The sequence below is a fragment of the Hyperolius riggenbachi genome, chromosome 8, assembly GCF_040937935.1.
Source record: "Hyperolius riggenbachi isolate aHypRig1 chromosome 8, aHypRig1.pri, whole genome shotgun sequence".
NCBI classification, from domain to species: Eukaryota; Metazoa; Chordata; class Amphibia; order Anura; family Hyperoliidae; genus Hyperolius; species Hyperolius riggenbachi.
This window is the reverse complement of record NC_090653.1, coordinates 160,004,941-160,021,723: the sequence shown is the minus strand read 5'-3', so window position 1 is coordinate 160,021,723 and position 16,783 is coordinate 160,004,941. Positions and strand designations below refer to the sequence as shown.

The 16,783-nt window shown below is 43.2% G+C and overlaps 1 protein-coding gene across 4 annotated transcripts in view; it reads right to left on the bottom strand.

Annotated features, from left to right (window-relative positions):
- The window catches only part of TEX11 (testis expressed 11), a 239,213-nt gene extending 222,860 nt beyond the window's left edge, over positions 1-16,353 (bottom strand). For all 4 annotated transcript variants that reach the window (XM_068247619.1, XM_068247620.1, XM_068247621.1 and 1 more), the window contains exons 1-2: positions 16,305-16,353; positions 5,917-5,970 (exon numbers count right to left, since the gene is read on the bottom strand). In XM_068247619.1, coding sequence (XP_068103720.1) covers positions 5,917-5,947 — 31 coding nt within the window. In that variant the 5' untranslated portion in view covers positions 5,948-5,970; positions 16,305-16,353. The remainder of the gene's footprint in view (positions 1-5,916; positions 5,971-16,304) is intronic.
- Positions 16,354-16,783: the final 430 nt, after the last annotated feature.

Below are 16,783 nucleotides of genomic sequence, written 5' to 3'. Positions count from 1 at the left end.
AAGTTGCTCTCTGTTCCTCCACTCAGAGCAGGGACAAGGTCCTCCAGCACCCAAGGCTGAGACACCAAAGTGCGCCCCTCCATCCCTCCCACCCCAGCTGTCACACACTGATTGCTATTAGACTAAGAGGGCCACAGGGCCCACAACCTCCCCAACACCTTAATATCTAGTTATCTGGCTTGCAGTCACTGCTATGTATCCCCTTTTGTTATTTCTTTCTGCTTCATACACAATTAGGAATGACAGCTGAATGAATTGTGCGCCCCCTCCTACACTGCGCCCTGAGGCTGGAGCCTCTCCAGCCTATGCCTCGGCCCGGCCCTGCCTCCACTAGAGGGCTTTCTCCCCCCACTATATGTCCCTAGGGTGTCAATGCAGTTTTGAGGTGTTCATGTGAAAACTGGTAGCTTTGGAAGGCAGGATAAGAGGCACAGCAACAAAACTAGTTAGAAACACATAAAGTGGTATGTTTTTCAAACCAGCGAGGCGGCTGGATCCGCGTCCAGCTCTGGCGGTTTGCATGCGGCAGCGTGCGTCTGATGTGGCTGGGCCTGTTAGTGCACACAGATTGAGGAATACGCGCGCGCTGAGAGGCAGAACCTTTATGACAAACGAGGAGGGATCAGCTGACCAGGTTGGTCAGCTGATCTCAGAGCGAGTGGCTATTGGTTGATCAGCAATGGGTGGCGCCGGGGAGCGCCGCTCTATATATAGTTATTGCTGGTCAGTCTCAAGTTGTCTGCCGTTGCGAACACTTACGTGAAAGCACTCAGACCATAGTCAGATCCCACAGTGTGTTAGAACCAGGAGGACCTGGGAATTCACACTGAGCCAGATTATTTCTGTGTTACTATTGTGTTATACTTCAGACTAGTTCCAGGGTGTTGAGACCACGGACCTCACACCCAAGACTAGGGATACTGTGTCACCATTGTCTTATACTTCAGACTAGTTCCAAGGTGTTGAGACCACGGACCTCACACCCAAGACTAGGGACACTGTGTTACCATTGTGTTATACTTCAGACTAGTTGCAGGGTGTTGAGACCACGGACCTCACACCCAAGACTAGGGACACTGTGTTACCATTGTGTTATACTTCAGACTAGTTCCAGGGTGTTGAGACCACGGACCTCACACCCAAGACTAGGCATTGTTTGATATCTGTTATGACCTATTGCTTTCCTGACTTTCCTTCTGCTTTCTGATTCGGTACCTACGCATATCTGATTACCTGTTGCCAACCCTGCCTGTCCCTGGTTACCAAATCAGCCTTCTGTCTCTTTACCTTATCTGCCCGTCTCAGGCTGTTGGAAGGTCTTCGCACTTCCCAGAGGGAGGTATTTCTCATACTGCCAAGGACCACCTGCTCCTTGGGTGGTCCCACTCAAAGTCATTACTGTTGCACCAAACACTCACACTATATAGGTGTCCAGAGGTTAGTTATACTTGTATTATTGGTGTTCTGCAGATCATCAATAATCGGGTATATATCTGTATTCTTGGTGATACTGCAGATCACCAATAAGCAGATTCTCTCTGTGTGCTGACACCGATCGTTACACATATCTTGTAAGGTTTTAAAATATGGTGGACCATAATAATGTCCAGAATAATAAACTGAAAGTTGCACTAAAAGATGCACAAATGAGAAAGGAAGATGGTAAGACTATAAAGCTATTCCGGTTTTCCTTTGCAGTCATTTCTTGAAGTTTAGATTCCAGGAATTTGTTCCTGTTGTCCAATTCAAAACTGTATGTTTTCACGGCTATAAGTGGGACTACTGCGACTACCAGCAACTGCCTCACCCACACAGCCCACTTGAACCAAGTGAGACCTGTCCTACTACCAAGTGGCAAACACCAGTACAGACTGTGAGCGCTCTTTCACGTTTTCTTTTTTTCTGTTTTCTGAGTTAAACATGGAATTCTTCTTGGACATCAGTTGATGGTTATCATCTGATTCCACCCCAATACAGCTAAGGCACATTTTAGCAGGACATGAAGTAAACTACTGCACACCTGTTTTCTTATAAAAAGGATACTGAATAGAAGTTATCACATCTATTTGCATTCACTCTATGCTTCAGCACAAATAGCATATGCAACATTTTCTGCTTATTGACCAAGGAATTCTGGGCAATTTACTGTAAAAGAAGACCTCTGAAACAATGGACATTTTAAGAAAGTACGGTATATTTTCCAGTTGCAATTTTGACCAGTTCCCATTTACAGAAAGTTTTATGATTTTTGTGTAGATAAACTTAATAATTAGCCATACTATCCAGAATAAGGGGTATAGCTAAATCTCTCCTTTTTGGGGCCCTCTGCCTTCCTTCAGCCTTCTTCCTGCACTTGATATATTCTCTTTCTTTCTAATCTTAGTTAGTATTATGTTAATCTGGACTTGCAAACCATAATGAGGTCCGAAGCTACGTACCTATGTATATGCCGCCGGGAGAGTTAAGCGCAGGGTAAAGCTGATAAACGGCTAACCCTGCTCCTGCACAAGTCCGGCAGCGTTAATTACCATTCCCCCTCCAGGCCGCCATGGATAGTGGGGGAAAGATATAATTCGGCTTCCAGCTATTGCTGGCGGCTGAATTACAGTGTTTTTTACCATAATTTGTGCTCCGTCTTTTGATGGCGCCCAAATTACTCGCTGAATGCTGCTATAGCTGTAATTCCTATCACAGCCTATGGTGGCGCTGGCTGCTCCCAAATCTCCTGCACTATTTTTACAGCGTTCGCCTAAGCCAAATATCAAGAGTGTAGTGATGAAACCTATCAAATATGGTTGAGCCTTCATAAGCAGTGGTTGCACGACATTGCAAGAACAAAAAAAAGTATATTTTCCATGCAGGAGATGGGTACTTTGCCTGAAGTATGTCAGTTAAACCAACCATTCTGCCACCTGACTATCAAATTGAACTCCCTAACTGAATAGTCTTGCTTGGCTCCATTTGGTTTTTTCAGCTATAGAAGTTCCACCAGTTTCTGAAGAGGCGCTCCTTATGCTGGCTTTAGAAGCTTTTGGCACTTTGATTCGGCCTGAGGAAGTGGGCTGGGACCCACAAAGCGCACTGCCGAGTGTGTATTAAAATTTGTTGTTATTAAATATTCTAATTTGTCTTCATTGAGGTAAGCCACCTCCCCTTTATTCTATTTTAGTTGATTTTAACGCAGATTTGTCCTATTCTGGTTGCCTCCCCCCTTTGTTTTCCACCAGTTTCTGACATTTGCCTGGGAAAGCACGCATTGCTCCAATGTTGTGCTCCCTTCTATCTCAGTAAAATGACTGAAGAATAATTAGCGGATAAATAAAGAACAAGTTTTAGAAACCGTGTCCATTTACTGTATAACTTGTGTCCATCTAGTTGTGTCTACTGGGTGCAGTAGAAATAGATTCTTCTCCATAATTACATTTATTGGCCCATTTATTTGGTTCTTTCCCCAGGTTTACATCCCATGACACAAATACAAACCAGTCACTAACGAAAATCTGAGCTATATGCAAAATAACAATGCACAAAGCACATGGTGTATGCACAGCCCTATTTATTATGAAATGGCCTTCTGCAATGTCTGGGTCTTATGAACTTGGACTTGTGCTATATGTAAACTTGGATCCCTGAGAGCCAGAGCCGGGACAAGGTCCTCCAGCACCCAAGGCTGAGACACCAAAGTGCGCCCCTCCACCCCTCCCACCCCAGCCGTCACACACTGATTGCTATTAGACTAAGAGGGCCACAGGGCCCACAACCTCCCCAACACCTTAATATCTAGTTATCTGGCTTGCAGTCACTGCTATGTATCCTCTTTTCTTATTTATTTCTGTTTCAAACACAATTAGGAAAGACAGCTGAATGAATTGTGCGCCCCCTCCTACACTGCGCCCTGAGGCTGGAGCCTCTCCAGCCTATGCCTCGGCCCGGCCCTGCTGAGAGCTATTACTGTTCTGATCACAGTGCATTTTACATGACTCTCCATAACTGTGCTACGCAGGAAGCAGTGCACACTTTGCATCCTGACTTGTAGGTGGCGTGGGAAAGCCCACAGCTTGTGCTTGGTTATGCAGGAGACGTCTTCAAAAGAAAAGAAGACGTGCAGTTACTTTGTGTAAGGGCTGACAGGAGGCGTGTAAAAGGGTTCACCAGAGTGAAAAATGTTCTTTGTGGTTGAGGTCAGTCACAAGCAGTATGGAAAAACTAATCTCATAATGTATTCAGCATCCATAATGCAATCTGTGACACCTCTGTTTACATCAGAGAACACCTGTGACCGTTTTGGATGTTTTACAACCTACACCTGAGAGCAGTAAATACAGAAGACCTCAGGCATCCTCCTGAGAATGAGCATTTAGTTTGATAACCTACATTTACAATAACCATAACTATGTCAGCAACGTGTTAGTTATGTTCGCATTAGAGAAATGCACTTGCTATGCCCTACAGCATATATTGCCCAACAGTGGCTGGCTACATAATGTAGTGGTTTAGGCGGGCAGCAAAGGCATTTGGCAAATACAAGTTATGATTAGACAGAAGTAGTATTTGACAAATACAAGGGGTTTTTTTTGGAACAAAATACATGTGTAGCTGAGAAATCTCTATACAACTGCAATAAAACCAGTTTCTGTAGTGTAGCGTGCAGGTATGTAGAGACACTAGATAGATGCTGAAATGATTATCAGTCATCACTTCGCTATTAACTGCTAAAATTGGCATAACATTTAATGTAACTACAAATGGGATTATGCAAAATGTATTGAATGCCCAAATCATAATTATGTGTAGCTATATTAGCTAAATATTATGTGAAATTGCACATTATAATTAGCATGGCATGGTCATCTCTAATGTCTCCTGAAGAGCAGAGTGTAGGTAGTAATTTACTTAAACTCAAAAAGGGGACATGGGGGTCATTGGGCTATTCTTGCATTTGAGTGGATTGTAAAAAGAGTGGATTGGATAAATAATTACACCTAGCATTTTTCAATTATATATAAAGTAGGAGAAAACAGAGGTGCCTGGAAAGTTAAAATGCACTAAAAACAGCTTAAAAATGGGAGGAAGTGCCACCCTATTGAAGACTCGAATTGTCTGATTCAGGTAAAATGTTATTGTATACTCCACAAAACAAAGCAACCCGTTTCACAGGTATTTCACCCGCTTCCTCATGCAATTGACAAAAGTAACTGAGTGGGGTTGGGTATAACCTCCCTGGCGGTACGCAGTTTCAGAGGCTGCGTCCGCGGGAGGATTTTTTTTTTTTTTTTATAAAATGTGTTTTTTAATAGTTTAGCTAGCACTTCACTAGCTAACTATGTCCCCCAAGCCCTGTCGCACCTAACTAACCGACTTCCTCACCCCTGGTCACCGCCGGCAATATTTACCCCTCCGCGATCCTGCGAGAGCCGCAGCTTCACCATTCAGCTTCACTCGTCGCTATGGCGGTGATCGGACATGACGTCTGATGTCATCGACGTCATGCGCAGTCCCGATCCTCCCCATAGCGAAGCCTGGAGCTGATTGGGAGGCTGCGCCATCGCGGGATCCCTGGGGAGGTATGTATTATTTTGGCGATCAGGGGGGAATGGTGGAGAGCGGCGTATCTTGGAGGACATAGTTAGCTAGTCAAGTGCTAGCTTAAGCATATAGAGCACATTTTATTTTAAAAAAATCCTCCTGGGGCCCTGTGATCCTCTGCAGCGGCTAACCTGAGGGTAGCTCGGGGTTACCGCCAGGAGGGTTAATCTCCCCACCTGGCTATACAGCCACCATCTCAAAGCCAGTCTAGAGAAATATATGCCATACTAATTCAAAACAGCAAGGTGACAAAGTAATTGTTCTTATTCCATCCCTAATGTTAGGGCTAGTTCACAATTGTAAATAGCTTATTGCAATTCGTAGTATTACCTGTTACTGTTACAAAGCTAGGTTCCTCCATTTTAAACGATCAAGAAAAAAAAACTGTTGAAATAAAGGTTTACAGACAATTATCAATGAAACAGTGCTAATCATAAAATTGAAATATACTGGTAAACGTTACAAAGGACACTAAAATTACAAATATATTCTATGTAACAAATGCTGCTTATTATTTCTCTACACTGCATGTCCCCCCCCCCCCCCCCCGTATTTATAGATAAGTGAAAATCAACTTTTATGCAGGGAGCACTCTTACTAAAAGAGCTTGTGCTATCACTCAGAGATAACACAATATAATCATATTGCTCGTGTTTTCGAATTATTATTATTATTATTTTATTATGCCTAGTACACACCATAACATTTTCTGTAAGATTCTCTGTAAGATGTACCTGCCAGATAGATAATTTCCAACATGTTGGAAATGATCTATCTAAGCATCTATCTGCGTAGCAATTAGGCATTGTTCTACTCAGCAGGAGATAACCAGAAGACAATGCACAAGAGAGAATGACCAGTCTCTACCAGTACTTTACATAAAATAATCTAATTACAGAACAGAAAAATCTTACAGAAAATTGTATGGTGTGTACTAGGCTTAAAGTCCATTGCAAATTTCAATACACGTTTCCTCCTGGTTTAAAAAACAGAGTCCTTGTTGCATAAAGTCACAAAGCACACAAAAAATTAAAACACTGAAAAAATCGCACTGAAAAACGCACATGGACATTGAAATGTATGCATTTAGGCAGCTAAAGAGTGATAACTGCCTTAGGCTTTGTTCACATTATAAATCGCCAGCGCTATCACAAGCGCTGAGCGATTTATAGATCTATTTTTTAAGAGCTTTTCCCTGCGCTTTGGGCTTAGAAAAGCGATTTTGTAAGTGTTTTTCTAAGCGCTTTTGCTGAGCGATTCTCTTTTTCACTTCCTGAGGTCAGTCATGAAGTGAACTCTTTGACCCAGAAACGAATAAATACAATGTATTTATTCATGAAAGCCCTCGGGAAATCCCTATACAAAGCGCTTTTTCAAGTGCTTTGTGATTTCCCTATACCTTCCATTCAAAGCGCTCTGAAAATAGTACATGTAGAGCGTTTGCGATTTCAAAGAAATCAAGCCGCTCACATGTGAACCCTCTCATAGGAAAACATTGCACAAGCACTTTTAGGGTGCTTAAAAAAAACGGAAATGCTCATAGTGTGAATGAGCCCTTAATGTGAACCTGAAGTGAAAATAAACTTATGATATAATGAATTATATGTGTAGGACAGATGATAGATAGAACATTAGTAGTATAGAAAAGAGTCTTATCTATTTTATATCTATAGCTTTATTTTAAAAATTGCAATTTAGAATCCACACTGCATTTTAGCTGAAAAGAAGCAAACATAATGACCCTTTGAGCTTCCCTGCAGTAAAACCTTATATATACGTTCTCCCTAGCAAATATATACCTTTCGGCATCTGTTAACTTTTCAGAAACTGACTGGATTGGACAAGCTGTTTGATAAGCTCTTTTGCACAGATTCAGCAACAACTCAAGTTTTTTTTTTAACTCTTGCTCTACTTAGAGTTGAGCTGAAATTTTCGTAATTTCGCATTACTATAATTACGCATGCGAAATTTGCGATTACGATGCGAAATTAGCGTAGCGAAATTGCCATTAAAATCGTAATTGAAAATACCGTAAGCGTAATTTTCAACGCGAAATTTCGCGTTTCGTTCATGCCGTAATTTCGCATTAAACGCTACCGTAATTTCGCGTTAAACCGTAACGCTCCGTATAATATAAAAAAGCCGCCGACTTTAAGGGTTAATAGCAAAGCCCCCTTAAATGCTAAGAGCCTCAAATTTGGAGAATATATTAAGGAGATCAGGAGGAATAAGAGGAAAAAATTTTTTTTCAAAAAGACCTTATAGTTTTTGAGAAAATCGATGTTAAAGTTTCAAAGTAAAAATGTATACATTTAAAAACCCGCCGACTTTAACGGTTAATAGCAAAGCCTGCTTAAAGTTTAGGAACACCAAATTCCTAGGGTATATTAAGGGGATCAGTGGGAATAAGAGGAAAAAAATTTTTTTCAAAAAGACCTTATAGTTTTTGAGAAAATCGATTTTTAAGTTTCAAGGGCGAAAATGTCTTTTAAATGCGGAAAATGTCAGTTTTTTTTGCACAGGTAACAATAGTGTCTTATTTTCATAGATTCCCCCAAGTGGGAAGAGTTTTACTTACTTCGTTCTGAGTGTGGGAAATATAAAAAAAAAACGACGTGGGGTCCCCCCTCCCAGACCTCTTTAACCCCTTGTCCCCCATGCAGGCTGGGATAGCCAGAATGCGGAGCACCGGCCGCGTGGGGCTCCGCACCCTGACTATACCAGCCCGCATGGTCCATGGATTGGGGGGTCTCGGAAGGGGAGGGGCAGCCAAGCTTTCCCCTCCCCCTCCGAGCCCTTGTCCAATCCAAGGACAAGGGGCTCTTCTCCACCTCCGATGGGCGGTGGAGGTGGAGGCCGCGATTTCCTGGGTGGGGGGTTCATGGTGGAATCTGGGAGTCCCCTTTAAAAAGGGGTCCCCCAGATGCCCACCCCCCTCCCAGGAGAAATGAGTATAGAGGTACTTGTAGTACCCCTTACCCATTTCCTTTAAGAGTTAAAAGTAAATAAACACACAAACACATAGAAAAAGTATTTTAATTGAACAAAAAACATAACCACGAAAAAAGTCCTTTAATATTCTTAATTAACCATTAATACTTACCTGTCCCTTTAAATAAATGATCCCTCGCAATATCCTCGGAAATGTTCTATCAGTTACAATGTAACAAAGTTATTACAATGTAACAACTTTGTTACATTGTAACTACGCCGCACCCGACGTCACTCACCGCCGCCGCCGCCGCCGCCGCGTCTGCGCTGCAGGACCCGACAGAGCTCTGAGCTATAGCTCAGAGCTCTCGAAAGCATCTTTGTATTTGGGCTCCAAGGAGCCCCATTGGTCCTTAGCAGACCAATGGGGTTCCTTCTGATTTGAAGGAACCCCATTGGTCTGCTAAGGACCAATGGGGCTCCTTGGAGCCCAAATACAAAGATGCTTCTCAGAGCTCTGAGCTATATAGCTCAGAGCTCTGTCGGGTCCGTGCAGGACGCTAAGTCCCCGCCGGCTCCGCTGCCCTCCCCGCCTCTCCCACATGTCACCCACATGTCACCCACATGTGGGTGACATGTGGGTGACAGATGTGGGCGGGGTGGACAGCGGGAGCTGCGGGGACTTAGCGTCCTGCACGGACGCGTATGCGGCGGCTGAGCGGCGAGTGGCGTCGGGTGCGGCGTAGTTACAATGTAACAAAGTTACATTGTAACTGATAGAACATTTCCGAGGATATTGCGAGGGATCATTTATTTAAAGGGACAGGTAAGTATTAATGGTTAATTAAGAATATTAAAGGACTTTTTTCGTGGTTATGTTTTTTGTTCAATTAAAATACTTTTTCTAAGTGTCTGTGTGTTTATTTACTTTAACTCTTAAAGGAAATGGGTATGGGGTACAAGTACCTCTATACTCATTTCTCCTGGGAGGGGGGGTGGGCATCTGGGGGACCCCTTTTTAAAGGGGACTCCCAGATTCCACCATGAACCTCCCCCCCAGGAAATCGCGGCCTCCACCTCCACCGCCCATCGGAGGTGGAGAAGAGCCCCTTGTCCTTGGATTGGACAAGGGCTCGGAGGGGGAGGGGAAAGCTTGGCTGCCCCTCCCCTTCCGAGACCCCCCAATCCATGGACCATGCGGGCTGGTATAGTCAGGGTGCGGAGCCCCACGCGGCCGGTGCTCCGCATTCTGGCTATCCCAGCCTGCATGGGGGACAAGGGGTTAAAGAGGTCTGGGAGGGGGGACCCCACGTCGTTTTTTTTTTATATTTCCCACACTCAGAACGAAGTAAGTAAAACTCTTCCCACTTGGGGGAATCTATGAAAATAAGACACTATTGTTACCTGTGCAAAAAAAACTGACATTTTCCGCATTTAAAAGACATTTTCGCCCTTGAAACTTAAAAATCGATTTTCTCAAAAACTATAAGGTCTTTTTGAAAAAAATTTTTTTCCTCTTATTCCCACTGATCCCCTTAATATACCCTGGGAATTTGGTGTTCCTAAACTTTAAGCAGGCTTTGCTATTAACCGTTAAAGTCGGCGGGTTTTTAAATGTTTACATTTTTCCTTTGAAACTTTAACATCGATTTTCTCAAAAACTATAAGGTCTTTTTGAAAAAAAAATTTTTCCTCTTATTCCTCCTGATCTCCTTAATATATTCTCCAAATTTGAGGCTCTTAGCATTTAAGGGGGCTTTGCTATTAACCCTTAAAGTCGGCGGCTTTTTTATATTATACGGAGCGTTACGGTTTAACGCGAAATTACGGTAGCGTTTAATGCGAAATTACGGCATGATACGACTGTAATGCGAAAATTACGCGAAAATTACGCTTACGCGAAATTTCGCGAAATCCTTCTTCATTACGATTATGTACTTACGGCCATAATCATAATTACACTAATTACGCGAAATTTCGCAAAATCGTAATTAGGTCATTACGCTCATCTCTAGCTCTACTGGAAAACAGAAAGGAACTTCACATCATTTCTTAGTAGTGCCAGTACTATATGCGAATATGTTTATTTCATCTTGGGCCTGATACACATAACTGCTTTAATATTGTCATGCACGGACAGCGCACAGCAATATTACCCATACTTCCACCAGCAGTACCGCAAGTTAAACTACTTGCGCAACCTGCAGTACTCGAGTAGCGTTACCGTTGCTACAGTAACTTGCATTGCTAACGGCAAAGTTTGGTGGAAAAAAGCCACTAAAATACATGATGGCCTAATTTGACAAAAACCCAATAGGAAATAACAAATAAACTGGGAAAATGCAGCAGAATTTAGTGGGTAGAAATCATTCACTGATGTTTTCTCACATTGCCATAGATTGTAGATAGTTCAATAGGCAAGGAACATTTTCACTGTTTTATTAAAAGCCTTCAAGCTGGAAGGAGGAAGTGCGCCGGTGTGAGGCTTGCAACGTGACCAATAGGATGCATGCAAGCTGTTTGGAACGCAGGGCAGATGGTGGAATTATGGGTAAATAACCCCTTGTATACCCGCCGCACACCTGCGCCAATTAAGCCTCATTTGAATCATGAGTACTCACTCGTGATTACTCGAAAGCCCATTCCTGCCCTCAGCCAGTCGGCCGTCCTCCATTCCTCCTCAGTCAGGACAGCATTGCCACCTCCTCCCTTCTGCAGTGCAAGTCAAATGAACACTGCTGCTCTCCTTCCTCCCCCCCCTCCTCACTCCCTGTCAGACTCCTCACAGTGCACAACAAGCTGATTTTCCGCAGTGATGACCTCTCCCCCTCGCTCGCTCTCCTTTTGCTTCTCCTCCTTCTCTGACTGCATGCTGTAAGTGTAAACACACAGTACAAACATGCTGCCCCTGTAATCTCTGCACCTGATGCAAGTGTTTCACCTTGCTTCATGAGAGAACCGGCCCTGAGTGAGTTTATATGTATGTAGTTTAAGCACTTTGTCCTTTGCTACGGTATATCTATGTCAGCTGTGGCTCTCTCCAAGCCACAGCGACGTAGATATACTGATCTGCTTGCAGCCCTGTTGTGCAGGAACAGGTGCGCTTCAGAGCGCACCTCCTGGCACTAACAGCTGCAATACTAATTGGTGAAAGGGAAAATGTTCCCTTGTAGCCAATTAGTGACCCCCCGCGGATGAACGATCACCGCTGTAGCAAACAGCGTGATCATTCATCTCTCCCCCTCCGTGGTCGGATCTGCTAAAAAAAAGGATTAGAAAGCAGCCTGACTCACCTTTTCCTGTTCCAGCGACCAGCCTGCAGCCCGAGCCTCCGATCTCCGCTCTGCACGCAGCCCTGTGATGCTGAATAGCCGAGTCCCGGCTTGATGACGTCATCAAGCCGGGACCCGGTAACCGGCATCACAGGGCTGCGTGCAGAGCTGCGATCGGAGGCTTGGGCTGCAGGCTGATCGCTGGAACGAGATAAGGTGAGTCAGGCTGCTTTCTAATCCTTTTTTGTAACAGATCTGGCCACCGAGGGGGCTGCCTGGGTGGGGGGTGGGGCATCTGGCTGGCTCCTATGGGGGTGCGTGGGGCCCCTGGTGGGGGGTGGGGGGTAAAATGTGCAGCTGGGGGGGGGGACAATAAAATAAGAGGGGGTACAATTTTATTTGATGTGTATAATTTTATACTGGGGGCAGATCTGGCTATAATGGTGGGGGGCCCTAATCCAGGGTGCACCCGCTAATCCTGAGGGCGCATCTGGCTATAATGGGGGACCACTATTCCTGGGGACACATATGGACACATGAGGGGCAGCAATCCTGGGGATACATCTATCTATCTATGCCGGGAGGTGCCAAACACAGAGGACACATCGGGCTATACTGGGGGTGACTGATATTGGGGACATATCTGGCTATAAGGGGGGGGTCTGATACTTGGGGACACATTTTGCTATCTATACTGGGGGACATAATACTGGTGACATGTTTTTATCTCCTGTGGTACTTTTTATTTTTAAACTGGAATTGATAAAAACTGAGAAAAAATGCATTTTTTTCATTTCCCCCTCTTTTTCCCATTAAAATGCGTAGAAAACTTTTTTGGTCTAGGGATAAAATACCCGCCAATGAAAGTCTAGTTTGTCCTGAAAAAACGATACCTAGATCATTTAGGTGTCATGAGTAAGGATAAAGTTATGGCTGATTAAAAAGGGACACCGCTAAAGTGTCAAAACTGCTCTGGTCAATAAGGGGAAAACAAGGTCTGGATGCGAAGTGGTTAAACTTCACAATTTTCCACCATAGTTGTCTTTTAACCACTCATTAAAGAGGTTAAAATGGGGCACACACATGCATTTTGTCAGAATGGAGGTTTAATAAATGTCCTAGTGCACTAATTAGAGCAATAATAGAACGTTTATAAGTGTCCATTTTGCATTAAGTGGTTAAAGCACTTCTCCACCTTCAAGTATTTTCCGTCCTCTCCATAAAATCACTTCTCAGCAGTGTGGTAAAATGACCTGAGTTGCTATTCTCAGCCCTTCTCAGATTCAGGGATGATGCATTCTGAATGAAAAAGTGTGGATGAGATAATATTCTACTTCTTTCCAGTGAGATGAATGAATGTTTTCGCATGCGAATTCGCATAGCAATACAAGTGAATGGGACTGTTTCCACTTGTCAGGATTCCTTTGGGTTTTTTTGTGCAGAAAAAATTTGCACAGCAGAGCCATCAGAATTCGCATACCGCTATGCGAATCGCATACAATGTATTTAATAGGAAATTCGCATGCGGTTTGGGTATGCGAATGTTCATGCGAATTCGCATAGAAACAATGGAAAATTACACCAGCACTGCCTTGGTTAAATTCGCTAACATCGTCATCCATGCGAATTCGCATGAAAATTTGCATAGACCCGCATGCGAAATTCGTATCCGCGTGCGAATTTTCCCAGTGACGATTCCCACCGCACAAGTGGAAATGCAGCCTCAGGGATGCCCGGACAGCAGCAAGAGGGAAATAGCTCCAGCAGTAGGCTCCTTGGCAGTTGCTAGGTTGCTTTGGTTTGCAGGACACCTGACCTGAGAGGGATATGGAGTCTGACATATTTATTACTTGTTAAACAATGTACGTCGGCTAACTTGCTGATCCTCTGCTTCTAATACTTTTAACTACGGTATGGATGCTGAACAAGCATACAGATCAGATGTTTTTGACTGACGTCTGATTGGATTAGCCCCATGCTTGTTTCAAGTGTGTGATCCAGATACTACTGCAGCCAGATGCCAGGCAACTGGTATTGATTAAAATGAAATAAATATGCCGATCTTTCATTCAGGTGTACTTTAGGTTATAGATACACTATGAGTGCTTTCTGAAAGCTTTCCTGACCGTCAGCGCTTTCTCTCTTTTTAAAAAAACGCTCCCAGTGACTTGCATTAAAATTGTGGTAAAATCACAATGATCCTGATTTTTCAAAAAATTTCAACAATTTTAATTTAATTTAATTTTACGTCAATGGGAACGTTTTTAAAAAACACTCAGAAAGTGCTGGGGGGCACATACGCTCTCAGAAAGCCACGCTCAGGCCCGGATTTACCATAAGGCACGGTAGGCACCTGCCTACAGGTGCCTGATTTTGTAAAGGCAGGTCATTCCCCGCCCCTAGCATCTCCCTCTCTACTTCCATATGCAGAGTCCTGATAAGAATGTAAATGAGAGGTTACTCACCCAGCACTGGTGATTTTGGAGCAATTGCTTTTCAATGTTAACCTGGTACAGTTTTTGGACATACCTCGTACGTCCAGCTCTGTGCCTCTCTGTGTTCCTGGATGTATGAGGTACGTCCAGTACAGAATGCCGCCGTTTGCGCACCCCCGTCGCTCATGCATGTGTGTGTGTGTGCCCCTGACACGTGTGCACGCTCGTGCAACCTTCTAATAGTGAATGATTGCTGCTACCAGCAATCATTCACATAAAGTAAGGTGAAAGAAAAAATATTTTTTTTAAAGCAAGAGTGAGCCATTAAAAAATTGTGTTGTATTTTTAAGTTTTAGGGCTCTTTCACACCAAGACGTGGCTTTAGATGCGACATTGAGGTCGCATAACGTGCCCCTAACGCAACGCATGTTAGCTTTGAAGTTGGACGTTATATAGAGCCACGTTATGCGTCTCTTCATGCGTACATGATGCGTACTTTTTGACGCATACTATCGAACGACAACGGCGCATGCGTCAAATAAAAAAAAAACAGTACTGAGCATGTGCAAACATCCGAACGCAGCCACATACGAGTATAACGGCACAGCATGCTGCACTTTCATTTACCGTGCTGCGTTATGCTCCAACGCAACATGGGCACTGTGAACAGCCAATTCATTTATCATTGCTGTCAGTTGGGCTGCGTTACAGGCTGCTCTAACGTGCGCCTGTAACATCCTAATGTGAAAGCAGCCTTAACCCTTACCAGACTAATAAACCCTTTTTGTCACCTATAATACAATATACAATACAATAACATTTCTATAGCGCTTTTCTCCCATTGGACTATACAATACTATACTTATACTTTGCGTTACAATTAATGGACACTTGTAATGGCTGCCGCCCATAGTGATCGGATGTGATCACTAGGGCGACAGCTCGGGACCCAACGCTATGCATCGAAATGTTGTGCATGCAATCGCTACAAATGCACAGGCTACCGATAATAGTATATTACATGCACAACTACTGGTAGTGATGAAGTATGGCATGTATGGTATCATTTTAATTGGGACGAGCCAAGTAATGCATTTTTAGATGTTTTACAATTGTGGCACTTGTCATGTAAAATTTAGGAAGGGGGGAACATGAAAAAATGCATAATTTATGCATTTACGCCTAATTTTCTTTGATTAAGTTCATGAGAAATTAAGAAATACTTGGAAAAAATATCACCAAAGCAAAACCTAGTTTGTCCTGAAAAAACAAACAACCAATGTATTGATGACACAGGTAATACAAAGTTAATGCTGTATCAACAGTGACACAGCTGATATGCCAAAATTGTCAGGAACCTCAAGGGGTAAAAACTCCGGAACCAGAAGTGGTTGAACAATTACGAAACGCAATGACCCCAAAATAGCTTTCCCATACTGTGAAAAATCACTGGAAACTCGCTTTGCAAAGCCCTAGCGCTTTTGCTAGTGTTTAGAGATCATGAGTGTGAATGGGCCCTTAGTGTATTTTTTTCATTGTATTCTGCATCACAGGTTGCTGTGTGTATGTATTTGTGAGCAAGAACGGATAAGATTGTTATGTATGTAAATTGTCCAACTGTTTTGCTTTTACTGTTTTGGTTCCCTTTGGCCACACTCAGAAACCCTTGTGGTTCCAGCTCCCTATGACTTAAATGGCTACTCTCTAACACAGTCATTTTTACTGAGAGCCATCATTTACACAGTGGGCATTAACCTCTATGCAATTTGCAGCATATGGTTTATTTACCTTTTTTTCTTAGACAAACCCCTCCAGTTAGCAAATATTAGGCTATGTATGAGGGAGAAGCTGTACATTTCTGTAGACAGCCTCTTGCTTTTTATTACCAGTCTGACCCAGAAAAGATAATCACATCATATACCACACAGGAACAACTGAATGTAATATATATACCACACAATAAAGGCTAATATCCTGTACACTCAATGAAAATGCTCTCCTGGGATGACTGGACAGGTATAGTGAATCATCACAAACAACAAAGTTACCTCAGAAAGAGAACAGGCTTTGTCTGACCTACCTCAGAGACTGATGTGACAAAGAAACTGCTTATGACTACAGGAGCTCTTGGTAACAAGTTAGCTGATTGGCTGCCTTTATCCACCAATCAGCTGCTTACTCCCATGTGAACAGTATTTCCTCATGCACCTGCATACATATGCCAACAGTTTATTCAGATGCTTTACAACCTGTCACAAAAAGGCTTACTGCTGTGAATAGCAAAGGAACACATATTAGTAATCACCTTAAGGCCCTGTTTCAGTAAAACTTTTTCCTTAGTTTTCTTACAGGAGATGTTTCTCATTTTATCAGTTTACTTTAGGGTCTGTCCACACATAAAAAATGAATAAAAACACCTTATAAAAAGTAGACAGAAATGCATGTGTAGCCCAATACTTTGTGGGGAAAGAAGATTCTGGTGCATTGTGGGATAACATGCATGCATTGCGCTCTGGTGCATTGCTTGCAACACTTCCATAGAAGATCATTACATATGTT